The sequence below is a fragment of the Pseudorasbora parva genome, chromosome 17, assembly GCF_024679245.1.
Source record: "Pseudorasbora parva isolate DD20220531a chromosome 17, ASM2467924v1, whole genome shotgun sequence".
Lineage (NCBI taxonomy): Eukaryota > Metazoa > Chordata > Actinopteri > Cypriniformes > Gobionidae > Pseudorasbora > Pseudorasbora parva.
This window is the reverse complement of record NC_090188.1, coordinates 39,451,882-39,467,347: the sequence shown is the minus strand read 5'-3', so window position 1 is coordinate 39,467,347 and position 15,466 is coordinate 39,451,882. Positions and strand designations below refer to the sequence as shown.

General features: G+C 42.6%; 2 protein-coding genes across 2 annotated transcripts in view; both read left to right on the top strand.

Moving 5' to 3' along the window:
* zmp:0000000760 (collagen alpha-1(IX) chain) overlaps positions 1-3,139 on the top strand; it is a 35,763-nt gene extending 32,624 nt beyond the window's left edge. Inside the window, exons 25-26 of the mRNA XM_067421698.1 lie at positions 2,361-2,438; positions 2,540-3,139. Of these exons, the coding sequence (XP_067277799.1) occupies positions 2,361-2,438; positions 2,540-2,805 (344 nt within the window). The 3' untranslated portion in view covers positions 2,806-3,139. The remainder of the gene's footprint in view (positions 1-2,360; positions 2,439-2,539) is intronic.
* Positions 3,140-7,186: 4,047 nt separating this feature from the next.
* On the top strand, positions 7,187-14,187 carry LOC137045379 (uncharacterized). The gene is made up of 3 exons (XM_067421975.1): positions 7,187-7,422; positions 9,298-10,731; positions 14,048-14,187. The coding sequence occupies exons 2-3, from the start codon at positions 9,610-9,612 to the stop codon at positions 14,048-14,050; spliced, it is 1,125 nt and encodes a 374-aa protein (XP_067278076.1). The 5' UTR covers positions 7,187-7,422; positions 9,298-9,609; the 3' UTR covers positions 14,051-14,187.
* The last annotated feature ends 1,279 nt before the right edge of the window (positions 14,188-15,466 follow it).

Here is a 15,466-nt window from a genome sequence, read left to right as displayed (position 1 = left end):
GTGCATCAATGTGTGGTCAAGATCTGGCATTGTATGTCTTGGCAGACATTTTCCTGTTACAGATGACAAGCCATTAGTTTGCATCGTTAGTAACTCAGTGATGTCATGCATCAGTTTCCAGACAAAAATTAAGAGTATTTACAATTGTATAGATTTATTCAGTAATGACCTCAGCACACTAGTGTTGTTGTCAAGACCAAGTCAGGGCGAGACCTAGTCAAGACCAACACACATTAAATTCATAAAGATCCACTTTACCCCCTAAGCAATCACTTATTTTGAATCAATAAATATGATTTGAATAAGACACTATATAGCGCTGTCACCAATCAAATGAGATCACAAAATCCATATTTGGACTGTTAAGGAGGTACAGAAGATGCCTCTGAATTGGTAAATTACAAATGCATTAATAATGTTGAGAATCATGTTTAATTATTTTTTTATATGAATGTTTGTATAAAATCAATACTATGTTTGCAGTCATGCTCAAATTTGTAAAAACATCTCTCTTGCCTCTTGTGGCATTACTTTTTTACAAACCCGATTCCAAAAATATTGCGATACTGTACAAATTGTGAATAAAAAAGCAATGCAATAATGTACAAATCTCATACATTTGTATTTTCTTCACAATAGAATATAGATAACATATCAAATGTTGAAAGTGAGACATTTTGAATTGTCATGCCAAATATTGGCTCATTTTGGATTTCATATGAGCTACATATTCCAAAAAAGTTGGGACAGATAGCAATAAGCCGGAAAGTTAAATGTACATATAACGAACAGCTGGAGAACCAATTTGCAACTTTTTAGGTCAATTGGCAACATGATTGAGTATAAAAAGATCCTCTCAAAGGGGCAGTGTCTCTCAGAAGTCAAGATGGGCAGAGGATCACCAATTCCCCCAAATCTGTGGCGAAAAATAGTGGAGCAATATCAGAAAGGAGTTTCTCAGAGAAAAAATAATCAAAAATTATCATGATCTACAGTGTATAATATCATCCAAAGATTCAGAAAATCTAAAAAAATCTGTGTGTAAGGGTCAAGGCCAGAAAACCATACAGGATGCCTGTGATCTTTGGGCCCGTAGACAGAATGCTACTGTAATGGAGATTTCAACATGGGCTCGGTGAACATAATCCACCGGGCCATTCCCCGTTGCTGGCTAAAACTCTATAGGTCAAAAAAGAAGCCATATCTAAACATGATCCAGAAGCGCAGGCGTTTTCTCTGGGCCAAGGCTCATTGCATTTTCCAAAATGACAACAGACCACAAACTGCATCAATTACAACATCATGGCTGCGTAGAAGAAGGATCTGGGTAGTGAAATGGCCAGCCTGCAGTCCAGATCTTTCACCCATAGAAAACATTTGGCACATCATAAAGAGGAAGATGCGACAAAGAAGACCTAAAACAGTTGAGCAACTAGAAGCCTGTATTAGAGAAGAATGGGACAACATTCCTATTTCTAAGCTTGAGCAAATTGTCTCCTCAGTCCCCAGACGTTTGCAGACTGTTATAAAAAGAAGAGGGGATGCCACACAGAGGTAAACATGGCCATGTCCCAACTTTCTTGAGATCTGCTGATGCCATGAAATTTAAAATCAACTTATTTTCCCCTTAAAATTATAAATGTTCTCAGTTTAAAGGTGTCATGTACGGGCTTTAAAAAAAAAAATTATACTGTTGTCTGAGGTCAACTAATGACGTTTGTGTGGTTTTTACATTCAAAAACACCATAACTAATCAGTAATAGGCTATTTTCTACACTGGTTTTGAGGCTCTCTCCAAAACGCTGGGTTCTGATGGGCGTGACGCACTGGGCTAGGATTGGATAAGATTTGCATATTTAATGAGCTTAAGCTCCCCTGTCAGTTCAGGGAGAGGAGAGAATGAGGGAGAAGCGGCAACCAGAATGATTTTCTTGATCACAGGGCTTGTAAACGTCTTTATCAAACAAACACAATGTTTTATTTCTCATTGATGCGCGATTGATTGGACAATTATTTTTGTATATTACACATAGCCTGCAAGATCGGACGATATAAGCGTGAACCGCACGCTCTAAAACTTACAGGATATTCTTATATTATCATGACCTTTTATATATCAAAAGCTCAAGGAAAAGCTGATTCCTCAATTCATCACCCCTTTAAACATTTGCACCAGCAATTTAGTATTAATCCCAACAGTTTTGTCCTTTACCGGTCTTGAGATAAAATCCAGATCCCCTAAATCTGAGAACGAGATAAGGCTGAGTACTTCAACACTACAGCACATACATTGTTAAGTATAAAGAACATCTATTTGAGGTCAGATGAATATTCATTTTAATGAAATGTGTTTGCCACAGGTGACAGGGGAGATTCAGGAGACAAGGGCGCTAAAGGCTATGGCCTTCCCGGCCACATTGGGGAGCAGGGACCAAAGGGTAACATAGCCTCTCTTGTAATATAAATATCACATGAGATCAAATGAGTCTCACTGCCATGACTCATGACTGTGATCCACCTTTTCTTTTTAAACAACTAGGTAAACGTGGGCGACCTGGCCAGGCATTTGATGGACAACCAGGTGAGATGGGAGAGAGGGGTCATGTTGGCCAGCCTGGTTTGAGGGGCCACCCTGGACTACATGGAGTTCCTGGAGTCTGCCTGACGTCTGGATGTGCCTTACTCAATGCTACTTCAAATGGAGCGCCACAACCAATACCTCAGCAGGCACTTCAGCGGGCAACTCAACGGACACCTCAACGGGCACCACAACGGGCAACTTCAAGGTTCAGAGGACGCCAATGAATGCATCCCTTGAAGGAAACACAGTGACATTTGGGTCAATGTGTGTGTAGAAGTATGGCGGAAGGATTAGTAATTGTGAGGTGAAGGGTAATTAATGTAAATATAAAACTGAAATATGTCCATTCAAAGACTGAAACACTGACCTAACACTGTAAAATGTAAAGCTATCACAATCTGCAAGAAGTCAAACCTGTTGAACAACTTCTAAAATGAAATTAAGGCATTTTAAAAATACAGATAAAGTTTGCATATATTAACCAATGTATGTAGTTTCAAAGTGATCTGCACATTTCTATTTTCAGTTAATGCTGTTTATAATGAAAATTAAACAACATCCAAGCCCTCCTCTCTATCTCTTGACGACTTCTAACGTATTATGTGCATTATTTTATTTTTTTATGTTTATGGGAGATTCAAGACTAAATTTCAGAGAAATCGTAATGCACAATAAGGAGTCTGAGGTTCATTACAATGACGAGAGCAAATCCACAAGGCTTATTTTTGAGCATACACCATAGCTGGATGTGTGTTACTGTTGTCAATTTTTTTGTCTTGAGTTGAAATACTTTAATCATTAAAGGGGCCATTAATTTAGAAATAAAATGTTGTAATCTTTTTGACATGGTGTACTATGACAAGATTCTGTAACTTCAATACTCAAAATGTTACTGTCAGTCCAAAAACTGCTTCTTTTCTTTCTTTTTTTGTGGATTTATTTTAGTGTAATTTTTACATCTTGCACATCATTACAATAGTATTAACAAAAAATATGCATAATTCCATGCAACCAACCCTAAACCAAACCTAATCCTAAACCTATAGTAAATAGTACTCAGATTACTCAAATATTATTCAGATATTATTAATATTACTATAATTAATATTACTCAGAACTTACATTGTAACAATAACACCTTAAAGTGTAATTCACTATTTTAACGTGTCAGTGTTACAGTTTCAGTATATATACAGTAAGTACTGAGTAATATTAATTAACTACATGTACTATTTACTATAGGGTTAGCGTAAGGGTTTGGTTTAGGATTAGTCGCATGCAATTATGCATAATTTATTGTTATTACTATAGTAATGATGTGTAACATGTAATAAGGACATTGTAAAATAAGTTTTACCAAATAGTGTAACCATATTTTGATCTACATCTCAGAACCTCAATATCAATACAAACAACCATATTTAAATACATATTGATATTAGATTAGATATATTAGATGTTAGATTAAATACATATTGATATTAGATTAGATATATTAGATGTTAGATTAAATACATATTGATATTAGATTAGATATATTAGATGTTAGATTAAATACATATTGATATTAGATTAGATATATTAGATGCTAGATTAAATACATATTGATATTAGATTAGATATATTAGATGTTAGATTAAATACATATTGATATTAGATTTTTTTCCTGTTCACACCAAGAATGATAACTATAACTATAATGATAAGGAGAACAAGAACGAGAACTATAATGAGAACTATAACAATAACAATAACTTAAATAGTGATGAGGATGATAACTGCTGACACATATGAACTAATAATGCCGGTAACCAAGGAGACGGATGAGTGGCGGGAATCTGAACAAAGAAACGCTGATGATAACTGCAACTGAACAGAAACGACTGTGACAGTGCTGTTTACTCTAAGCATACTGTAGTTGTGTTGTCTGCCGCTTTACATGCTTGAGTTGAATGGATTCTGATTGTCTTCCAATGATTTTTCGTTCATCAGCTGAAAAAAAAAAGTCAAATTGAAAGTGATTCCAAAGATATTGTTTCCCTGTGTCGTTATCTCCCCACCCTTAACATGTAACAGCTTTAATGACAAAAAATCAGTACAATTGCACAACAAAAAATCACAGAGGCCAGAACATGAGTGGTGCGGAGTAGAAGCCAGGCAAGTTTTTTTTTTTTTTTTTTAAGTCAGAGCGTCTGTTTTCTCTCGCTCCAAGATCACTTGATACCGTTCCATCACGTGCGAAACACATGTTAACAGGCTAATGTTAAGGTTTCAATAAAGCATTAGACTTTTCTCCAAGTACTGTTTGTTTTCAATCAGTTTATCTTGTGCCCAGACTTTTGTGATATATAAAAGCATATTTAAAGGATGTTACAGTGAACTGGGCATCGTATTTGCTATGACGTGAACACAGAGCGGCTTTTCTCTTGTGAGCAAGGAGTGTGACTCTGAAAACACGTACTGGAGCTAGACCTGAGTGATTACAGGAACCTTTGAGTGAGGAAGGGAAACTGCCCAACAAGCAATAGCCATCATTCCACAGTGGCCCTGGACTACAAAACCACAATACATTGTATGGGTTAAAATTATCACTTTTTCTTGTATGCAAAAAATGATTAGGCTATTAAGTAAAGATCATATTCCATTAAGATATTTTGTAAATTTCCTACCACATGTGTGTGTGTGTGTATATATATGATTATCATTAGTAATATGCATTGCTAAGGGCTTAATCTGAAGAATTTTAAATGAGATTTTCTCAATTTAGATTTTTTTATGCACCTTCAGATTACTGATTTTTAAATAGTTGTATCTCAGACAATCAATTCATTACTGGGAAGCTTATTTATGCAGCTTCCAATGATCCTTATGGTCCAGGGTCACATATAGTCTGGCTATGAGTAACCCACTTCTTGCCAAAATAACCTTGAATTAGGTTGCATGTCGTTTTTGCCAAAATAACTTTGTTTGATATTCCATCATGTAAACAAAGTTAACAGTGATTACAAGGTGTTTGGTTTCATTTCTTTGACATGTTCATGTTCTAGATGATTAGTCTATTATTGGGCTATGGTGAGATGACTATTACATTTTCACTGACAGCCCAAATGTCACCTTTTTAGCCTAGACGTCAGGGCTTTGTTTCGACGGCTATTAGACGTCTTTTAAACTCTTTTGGGTGCTGTCACTCCATACCTGGATCAAAGCCCTATTAACTAAGCATTCAGGATCTGCCTTATGCAGAGCTGGACAAAGCACTCAACTTCATCACTTGAGTATAAAAATACTACTGGTCAAATATTACTCTGTTACAAGTGAAAGTTGTAAAAACAGATGTTTATTTGAGTAAAAGTACAGAAGTATTTGTTTTCAAAAGTACTTAAGTATCAAAAGTAAATTTCCTTTTTTATGTCATCGCAGGCAGCGGAAGACGAGAGAGGACCAGGCCTGGACTTTATGTTGAGTTTTGTTGTGTGTCTGGGCAGTCGTCCGTGAGCGGCTGCCCGCGGTTTACTTTCATTTTGTTTATTTAATAAAAGTTGTTAAATGTTCGCCGGTTCCCGCCTCCTTCCTTCCATCCACGAACTTTATTACAGTCCATTTCAAAGATTTTTCCAGCACCTAACAGAATTATTATACTAAAAATTATTATTTAGTGTTATCATCCCATTAAAAAGATAATAATGCTATAAACAGCCAAAATTGTGTTTCGTAAAGCAGAAGGATAAGATATTTAACCAAATCACAAGTTTTATTTCTTTTAAATTTATCACTGTCTAAGTAGACTTTGCTTACTATCTAACCTGCCTTTGGACAATTACCCTAAACAAAATCACTCGACGGGTTCACTTAACTTTCAATTCATTTATTGAAAATTTAAAAAATGCAAACATTCGTCTTTGAGGTAGACAGTCAATCAGATTCAGCTCATTGACATTTTCTATTTTTAATTAATTTCTTTTTTTTTGTGTGTGTGTATGTCTATTAAAGTCTAGGCAATCAAATATTTCTTCTGAAGAGATCACTTTATATGATAAAGCTTAAGCTTTTTTTTTTTAATAAACATTGATCAATTACCATTACAATTATCTAACAAATATGCTTACAGTGCATGTTCTACAATGGGGTAATTGTGTTGCAGTAGCTTACATAGAGCACAAGAAAGCTTGACTTCAAACGGTAAAAAGTGGAGAAAACAGTAATAAAATAAGAACAAATAAGCAAAAACAATAGCACAAATAAGTAAGGTAGGACTAGGTCTAACTGTATTCAGATAAGGAACTGAATAAAAAAATATTATCAGATTTATCAAATTTAAAATAACATTGGATTTTCATTGTAAAAATTAAATACATATTAATCTGTTAAAGTTACAAAAGTTAATCAGTAAAGAGCAGCAAGTGATCTTTTGTCTTTTAGTAGTTTGAATAACTGCTGCCCCTTTAAGACCTGACGCAAGTGTGGAATCAAAACACTGTTCCCGTTACTCATTCTTCCTGAACTGTTTACGACCGTATTTACGTTAATACACACCCAGATGAACATTGTAACATTTTTTGTGTGTATTCGACCATTAATAAGCTGGGAAAAGGAGCAATTTTTTTATTTTACTTGTATGTCAGAGGTCGGCTTTATTACAGTATGTGCGCACTTCAGATATGAGCGCGAAATCTGCGGGAATCTTTAGAATTATGAGCAATCCTGTGCGAAATTCAGACCGATCACACACTACCACACTGTCATAAAGAAAAATCCAGCAGAACGCGTCGGCATGTTAGTGTTCAGAGGGTTAACATCTCGGCCGGAGGTGAAGAGGAGAGCAACAGGTGTAAAGAGAACAGGTATGTTTTGGGTATTTCATTATCAATGCATATCAAAAATATCAATATTTTTGACAGCACTAAGTTACTTGTATGACCATCTGACACTATTTTTATGCACTGAGCCAACACTTGTAGGTTTTAATTTGCGGATTTGTGGTTCCCTGCCTATTCCACAAATCGCATTATCACATTCTCACATTATACTACTCTGTCACTTATGCGAATTCCTAGCTAGCAGTTATTAGCGCAAGTTAAACAAATAGGTGCTAACGTAGGCTACAGTAAACTGCTTTAGTTAGCTTAATTGAAATTCTATGACTTACCTTTCATGTGACTCGAAAGAGCAGACTCGGCCATAGTGAAAAGCTGCAAGTGTTTTTGCAAACTTTACAAGAGGCACTTCGTGGGGTTTGTGCCTATTTGATCCAAAATTCGAATTTAGCATCTTTCAGCCAACATTAATTGAAACGACAACATGGGGGCGGAGTCACACATGGAAATAGACGGGCAGATCGCGAGCACAGCAGGTTTCATTTTAGGCTCTCCAACATTTTATTTCTACATTTAATAAACGAACTATTTAGTCGGATAGGTATTTGTTGTAAAATAAATAGTTACAATTTCAAGCATTTTTAAGCACTTTATCCAAAATTCAAGCACTTTTCAAACCTTGAAAACACAACATCAAAATTCAAGCACTTTCAAGGATTTCAAGCACCCCTACAAACCCTGAAAATTACAAAGCTCTTTAACCACTTCAGCTCTGCACCCCCCCCCCCCCCCCCCGTTGGACCCAAAATTGCATCATCATAATCTTTTTAAAAAAAAACTATAACTCGCGCACCACATATGGTATCATTTGAAAGATTAGAACCTCAGCTTTCTTAATAACCCAATAACTTCTGCATTTATATTACATAGAAGAAAATAATACGGTCTGAATTCGACACCCCCGCCCGCGAGAGAAAATCATGCAAATAATATAAAATGTCATATTTTTATCACACAAACACATCGAAAATAGACAAGTCATATATCAAATTAATTAATTTCATTGATCATTTCATTCATTTCACTGATCCAATTACAGTAAATGTATTATCAAAAGAATCACAAAGATGGAAATGACTCCTTTGAACAAGCAAACACATGAGTCATATTCCTGTTCGGATCACAAACTCGTTGTAAAGCTACTAGCCTCAAACGTTATATTATCTTGTTCCTTAGGTTGTTTGCTTCAAAATGAGACTTTTTTTTTTACATGTCTGTGAGCAGGCATGGCCAAATGACACTATAATATGTCACCGATATCCAGATCAAAACATGTGATGCAGACAAATACTCTTATTATTGCTAGTTTTGATTGTCGATGTTAGCCACAATTTTTGATGACATCATCACATATTGCATCATGCGACAGAAAGCTGAGAATCTCAGCTCTTGGCAGACTTGGATCATGATTCTAGACCAATCAGAGCTCGAGATATCCCTTTACAAAGTTGAAGAGGCGGAGCCTTCTTTTCGATTTCCTAGTGGCCAGTTTATGTCAATGCAGATGAGTAGTAGGAGTTATTAGACACTTTGGTCAGATAAATCTCAACTTTTATTTGCAAGGAGATATTAAGAAAATAATTTTTTCCTCTGTTTAGTGCCAATTTATAGAATCAACAGAAACTTCCAAAAAGCTTGGAGACCAAAATGATTTAAAAAAAAAGATTTTTAAATAACAAATGAATGAAAAATAAATCAAAATATATATATATAATTTTTTTATATATGTTTGTGGCAAGGGGGGCGTGGTTCAGCGAGGTCTGCAGCGGGAGAGAGAGCCGCGGGACAAGCGGTACGTGAGTGGGTTGGAAGCAGATTAATAACACCTGTCTCTTGTTCTAGTAATGAGCGCGGAGAGGGGATAAAACAGCAGTGGAACCGGAGATCGAGGAGAGAGAGAACCCGGACGGTTGATGCGAAACCCCCCTTTCAGAGACTGAGTAACCGGAAGCCGGAAGTGCCGACCCGGAAGTGATCGAGAGATCGTGTTTATGAGATTTCACACATTACTGTGTGGGTTGACAAGTTATTGAGAAAATAAAGAGACAAGCATCAACCGTCCAGCCGACCCCGTGTCCTCTTCCTTCCTCCTTATATCGAACTTTACTACAGTGGTGCCGAAAACCCGGGAGGAAGTAGGACCGCGCCGCCGCCATGACTACACCAACGCCCTCCGCCACGCCGTTTGCGGACATTATCACCTCTCTCGCGGCCCTCCACCAGGAACAACATCAGTCCATGCTGGAGCTGCGGGCGGACCAGGAGCGCCGATTCGAGGCCATCGTCCGCGGCCAGCAAGAGGACCGCGAGAGGTTCCGGAGCTGGATAGACCGGGAGGTTTGCACCGAAGCCGCCGGGCTCGCCAGCGCACCGGTCCACGTGCCCCTACACAAGATGGGGCCACAAGACGATCCCGAGGCCTTCATTGATCTGTTTCAAAAAGCAGCGGAGGCCTGCGGGTGGCCCCGGGCACAGTGGCCGGTGCGCCTTATTCCACTGCTCACCGGAGAAGCCCAGGCGGCCGCCCAACAACTGCCGGTGGCGAACCTCCTGGATTACGAAGATCTGAAGAGGGCCATCATCCAGCGGGTCGGTCGGACCCCCGAACAGCACCGTCAGCGGTTCCGCTCGCTGGAGTGGGGGGAGACCGGCCGGCCCTTCGCGATGGCCCACCAGCTCCGGGACGCCTGCCGCAAATGGCTATTGGCCGGTGGAAGCGACGTGGACCACATCGTCGATCTGGTGGTACTGGAGCAGTTCATCACTCGGCTACCTAAGAAGACCGCCGAGTGGGTCCAGTGCCACCGGCCCACGTCGCTGACGACGGCCATCAACCTGGCGGAGGACCATCTGGTGGCGTGCCCGGGGGTCGGCGAACCCCGACTAACCTCTCCCTCTCTCTCTCCCCCCTCTGTCTCTCCTTCTCACCCTGTCCCTCTCCCTAGGTCCCGCCCTCCAGGGCCCCCTCGCATTCCCCCCAGAGGTCGGGGTGGAATGGGCCCAGGGCAGTACGGGAGTTCGAGGGCCCCGCCCAGGGGGGCGGGGCTGCTAGGGTCGGGCGGGGATAACGGTTCCGGTTCCACCCCCCCTCCACGCTCATATTCCAACCCACTCCCCGCCGCAGGGGCGGCGGGCAGGCCTGGGCTGGCCTGCTGGCGGTGCGGCGACCCGGACCATTTTGTGGACCGATGTCCAATGATGGACATCGGGACAATGATCCGGGTCCCGGACGTTCAGCGGACCACCCCTGATCAAGCAGGAGAGTACCAAGTTCCTGTGAGTATCAAGGGGGGTACATATCAGGCCTTGGTAGATTCAGGCTGTAACCAAACCTCGATCCATCAAAGCCTGATGCAGCCTGGGGCATTGGATACAAGCCGCATGGTTAAGGTGCGGTGTGTGCACGGGGATGTGGTGGAATATCCGGTTGTCCCAGTCACGATACAGTTTAGGGGAGAAAATCATAGTGTTGAGGTGGCGGTTAGTCCCCACCTCCGGCATCCGCTAATTCTGGGGACGAATTGGCCCGCCTTTCCGGCGTTATTGGGGTCGATATGCGCGGATGCCGCTTGGGGGAACAAGGCTAGGAACGGGGCGGTGCGAGTGCAGGTTGGCGAGACTGATACGGGACCCTCGGGAACTGCTTCAGAGGAACCGAGCGGGGTCGAGAGACTGATTCTCTCGGACCGCGATGACTTCCCTCTGGAGCAGTCTCAAGACGATACCCTAAAACATGCTTTCCAACAGGTCCGCACGATCGACGGTCAGTCCCTTCAACCCGCCTTGCCCGTCACGTATCCTTATTTTGCCATAATTAAGGATAGGTTGTATCGAGTGACCCAAGACGCTCAGACAAAAGTGGATACAACCCAGTTGTTAGTACCAAAGAGCCGCCGGGAAATGCTTTTCCAGGCGGCTCACTCTAACCCAATGGCGGGCCACCTGGGACAGGCGGCCACGCTGAATCGTTTAATGACCCGATTTTTTTGGCCAGGCATTCACGACAATGTGCGCAGGTGGTGCGCGTCTTGTCCTGAATGTCAGTTGGTGAATCCCCTGGCCTCCCCAAAAGCGCCATTGCGCCCCCTTCCATTAATGCAGGTCCCCTTCGAGAGAATTGCGATGGACCTCATCGGGCCATTAGAGCGATCCGCACGCGGACATCGTTTTGCGCTAGTTATCGTGGACTACGCCACACGATATCCGGAAGCAGTGGCTCTCCGCAACATCTCGGCGAAGAGTGTTGCGGACGCACTGTTTCGTTTAATCTCCCGAGTGGGGATTCCGAAGGAAATCCTCACTGATCAAGGCACGGCGTTTATGTCACGCACGTTAAGCGAATTATACGGGTTATTGGGCATCAAATCGATTCGGACAAGCGTCTATCACCCACAAACAGACGGCTTGGTCGAACGATTTAATCGCACTCTTAAATCCATGATCCGTAAATTCGTACAGGAAGACGCCAAAAATTGGGATCGGTGGTTAGAACCCCTCTTATTCGCTGTGCGGGAGGTCCCGCAAGCCTCCACGGGGTTTTCCCCCTTCGAGCTTCTCTACGGACGACAGCCCCGGGGGGTGCTGGACGTCCTACGAGAAACTTGGGAGGAGGGGCCTTCTTTGGCCAAAAACGAAATTCAATATGTGCTGGACTTGCGAACAAAACTCCACACCTTGGGGCGGCTATCTAGGGAGAATTTGTTGCAAGCCCAGGACCGCCAAAGCCGGTCGTATAACAGGGGTACGAGACTACGCAAATTCACACCGGGAGAGAAAGTGCTCGTATTACTCCCTACATCGAGCTCTAAATTAATGTCGAAGTGGCAGGGGCCGTTTGAGGTCGCACGACAGGTTGGAGACCTCGATTATGAAGTGATACGGTCCGATAGGAACGGGGCACGGCAAATATATCACCTCAATCTCCTGAAGAAATGGAATGAGGTCGAATCAGTGTTGTTGGCGACGGTGATCGGGGGAGAGGATGATCTCGGGCCAGAGGCGAGCATCAAAGCACAATCGGTCGCACTGGCCCCTGGGGGAGATCACCTCTCACCGTCCCAACTCACTGATCTCTCAAAACTACAGGCGGAATTCGCCGACGTGTTCTCGCCCCTACCGGGACGTACCGACTTAATTCAGCACCATATCGAGACCGAGCCGGGCGTGGTAGTTCGCAGCCGGCCGTATCGTTTACCTGAACACAAAAAAAAAGTAGTTCAGGAAGAATTAGGGGCAATGCTCGATATGGGAGTAATAGAGGAGTCCAACAGTGACTGGGCGAGCCCGATCGTTTTGGTCCCTAAAACCGACGGCTCGGTCAGGTTCTGTGTGGACTACCGCAAGGTGAACGCAGTGTCGAAATTCGACGCGTATCCAATGCCGCGGGTTGACGAGTTGCTTGATCGGCTGGGCACGGCTCGATTTTATTCGACATTGGACTTAACGAAGGGCTATTGGCAGATCCCCTTGTCTCCATTGTCCAAAGAAAAAACAGCCTTCACCACGCCGTTCGGATTGCACCAATTCGTCACGCTTCCCTTCGGCTTGTTCGGGGCACCCGCTACCTTCCAGCGCCTCATGGACAGGATTTTGCGTCCCCATGCCGCATATGCTGCTGCCTACCTGGACGACATCGTGATTTACAGTCACGATTGGCAGCGGCATATGCAGCATGTCCGGGCGGTCTTGAGGTCGTTGAGGGGAGCGGGGCTCACGGCCAACCCGAAGAAGTGTGCAATTGGGCGGGTGGAGGTAAGGTATCTGGGCTTCCACTTGGGTCATGGGCAGGTGCGTCCCCAAATTGATAAGACCGCCGCAATTGCGACCTGCCCGAGGCCCAAGACCAAAAAGGAGGTAAGGCAGTTCTTGGGGCTGGCAGGATATTATAGACGGTTTATACCAAATTATTTGGACCTCACCAGCCCTCTGACTGACCTTACTAAAAAGGGGCTACCAGATACGGTCCAATGGACGGAGCCGTGCCAGCAGGCCTTCACCCGAGTTAAGGCTGCTCTATGTGGCGGGCCGCTTTTACACTCCCCTGACTTTTCTCTCCCTTTTCTGTTGCAGACTGACGCGTCGGACAGGGGGCTGGGCGCAGTCCTGGCCCAGGAGGTGGAGGGGGGAGAGCGTCCGGTGCTGTACATTAGCCGTAAGCTCTCGAAGAGAGAGGCTAAGTACAGCACCATTGAAAAAGAGTGCCTTGCCATCAGGTGGGCCGTTCTCACCCTCCGCTATTACCTTCTGGGGCGGGAGTTCACCCTCTGTTCGGACCACGCTCCTCTCCAGTGGCTCCACCGCATGAAGGATACCAACGCGCGGATCACCCGTTGGTATCTAGCTCTTCAGCCTTTTAAGTTCCAGGTGGTCCACAGGCCGGGTGCTCAGATGGCTGTGGCCGACTTCCTCTCCAGAAATGGGGGGGGGGGGGGGGGGCTGCAGGCCGGACGGCTCCCCGGCCTGAGTCGGGCGGTGGGGGTATGTGGCAAGGGGGGCGTGGTTCAGCGAGGTCTGCAGCGGGAGAGAGAGCCGCGGGACAAGCGGTACGTGAGTGGGTTGGAAGCAGATTAATAACACCTGTCTCTTGTTCTAGTAATGAGCGCGGAGAGGGGATAAAACAGCAGTGGAACCGGAGATCGAGGAGAGAGAGAACCCGGACGGTTGATGCGAAACCCCCCTTTCAGAGACTGAGTAACCGGAAGCCGGAAGTGCCGACCCGGAAGTGATCGAGAGATCGTGTTTATGAGATTTCACACATTACTGTGTGGGTTGACAAGTTATTGAGAAAATAAAGAGACAAGCATCAACCGTCCAGCCGACCCCGTGTCCTCTTCCTTCCTCCTTATATCGAACTTTACTACAATGTTGATCATAAGATTGTGAATAGATACAATAAAATATGTGCAATATATTAAAATTTAGAATTTAAAATTTAGAGTTTTCTGTAAAATGAGACAATTTTTATCAATTTACTCCAATGTATGTGGGTAGGGCGCTCTTTTAAATTCAGATATTCCTAATTCTCAAAAAAAAAAATGCTAAATGTGCTGCAGAGCTGAAGTGGTTAAAAAGCGGCTTTTACTTTAAGGCCGAATGCACAGATCTAATATACTAATACACATCTGATATTCTCCCAACTGTTTATTTTCACATTAGACATCATCAACTTTGTTTATGAGAATACTCGGCAAAATTAGTATTTTGACATCCGTCTTCATATAAAAAATGCTGGGAAATCATTGAACTTCACAAGACCCTACAAGAGTGATTCCTGAAAGGTTTCAAGAAAGAAAGAAAAAATCATCCACTGACTTTCATAGTGGCTACAGAAATGACTTTCGACTTTGAGGACCTAGATAGAAATATAGTGGAGTAAAAAGTAGGATATTTGTCTTTCAAATGTAGTGAAGGTTTAAATGTCTTTCCTTTCTCAAGTATTGGACCTCTAAAATGATAATTCAATATTTATGTAGTATAAAACAAAAACTTGTTACCCCGAGGAACCTGATTGAACCTGATTCACCAATCGAACATCACTAATTCCGATTCTAAATGAGCGACAGAAAACACATGACACATGACTTCATTCCTTAAATACTGTCAGGGAACACAACACATTGTAAGTATCAGCACTTAAAACTAAAATCTTCAGCCTTTTGAAACTACTGGCAAATACGGCATTTTTCAACAAAGTTTCCAAACAAAGATGCTTTGCCGCATATGCCGTTTTTAAATGAGCTTGAATCATTTCAATAAACATATGATATGTAAGACACCTTCACAAAACAAAAACATCAGATAGACTGAATGATGCAAATTCACTATCTGACAGTAGGTGGCGCTTATAGAACAGCAGCAATTGTGTTTCCTTTGTGACGGTACACAAAGCAGAGCAGCACAGTTTATAAGAGGAAAAGAAAAGGCCATTGAAACTTTTCTGAAGACAGTCAAAGATACATTGATATAAACGCGCACACGTCATTATTTTTATTTTTCGTCCTATATTTCGAGC

Bases quoted from the DNA above. Each gene is read 5' to 3' on its own strand.
- LOC137045379 (XM_067421975.1), top strand. From the start codon at position 9,610: ATGACTACACCAACGCCCTCCGCCACGCCGTTTGCGGACATTATCACC.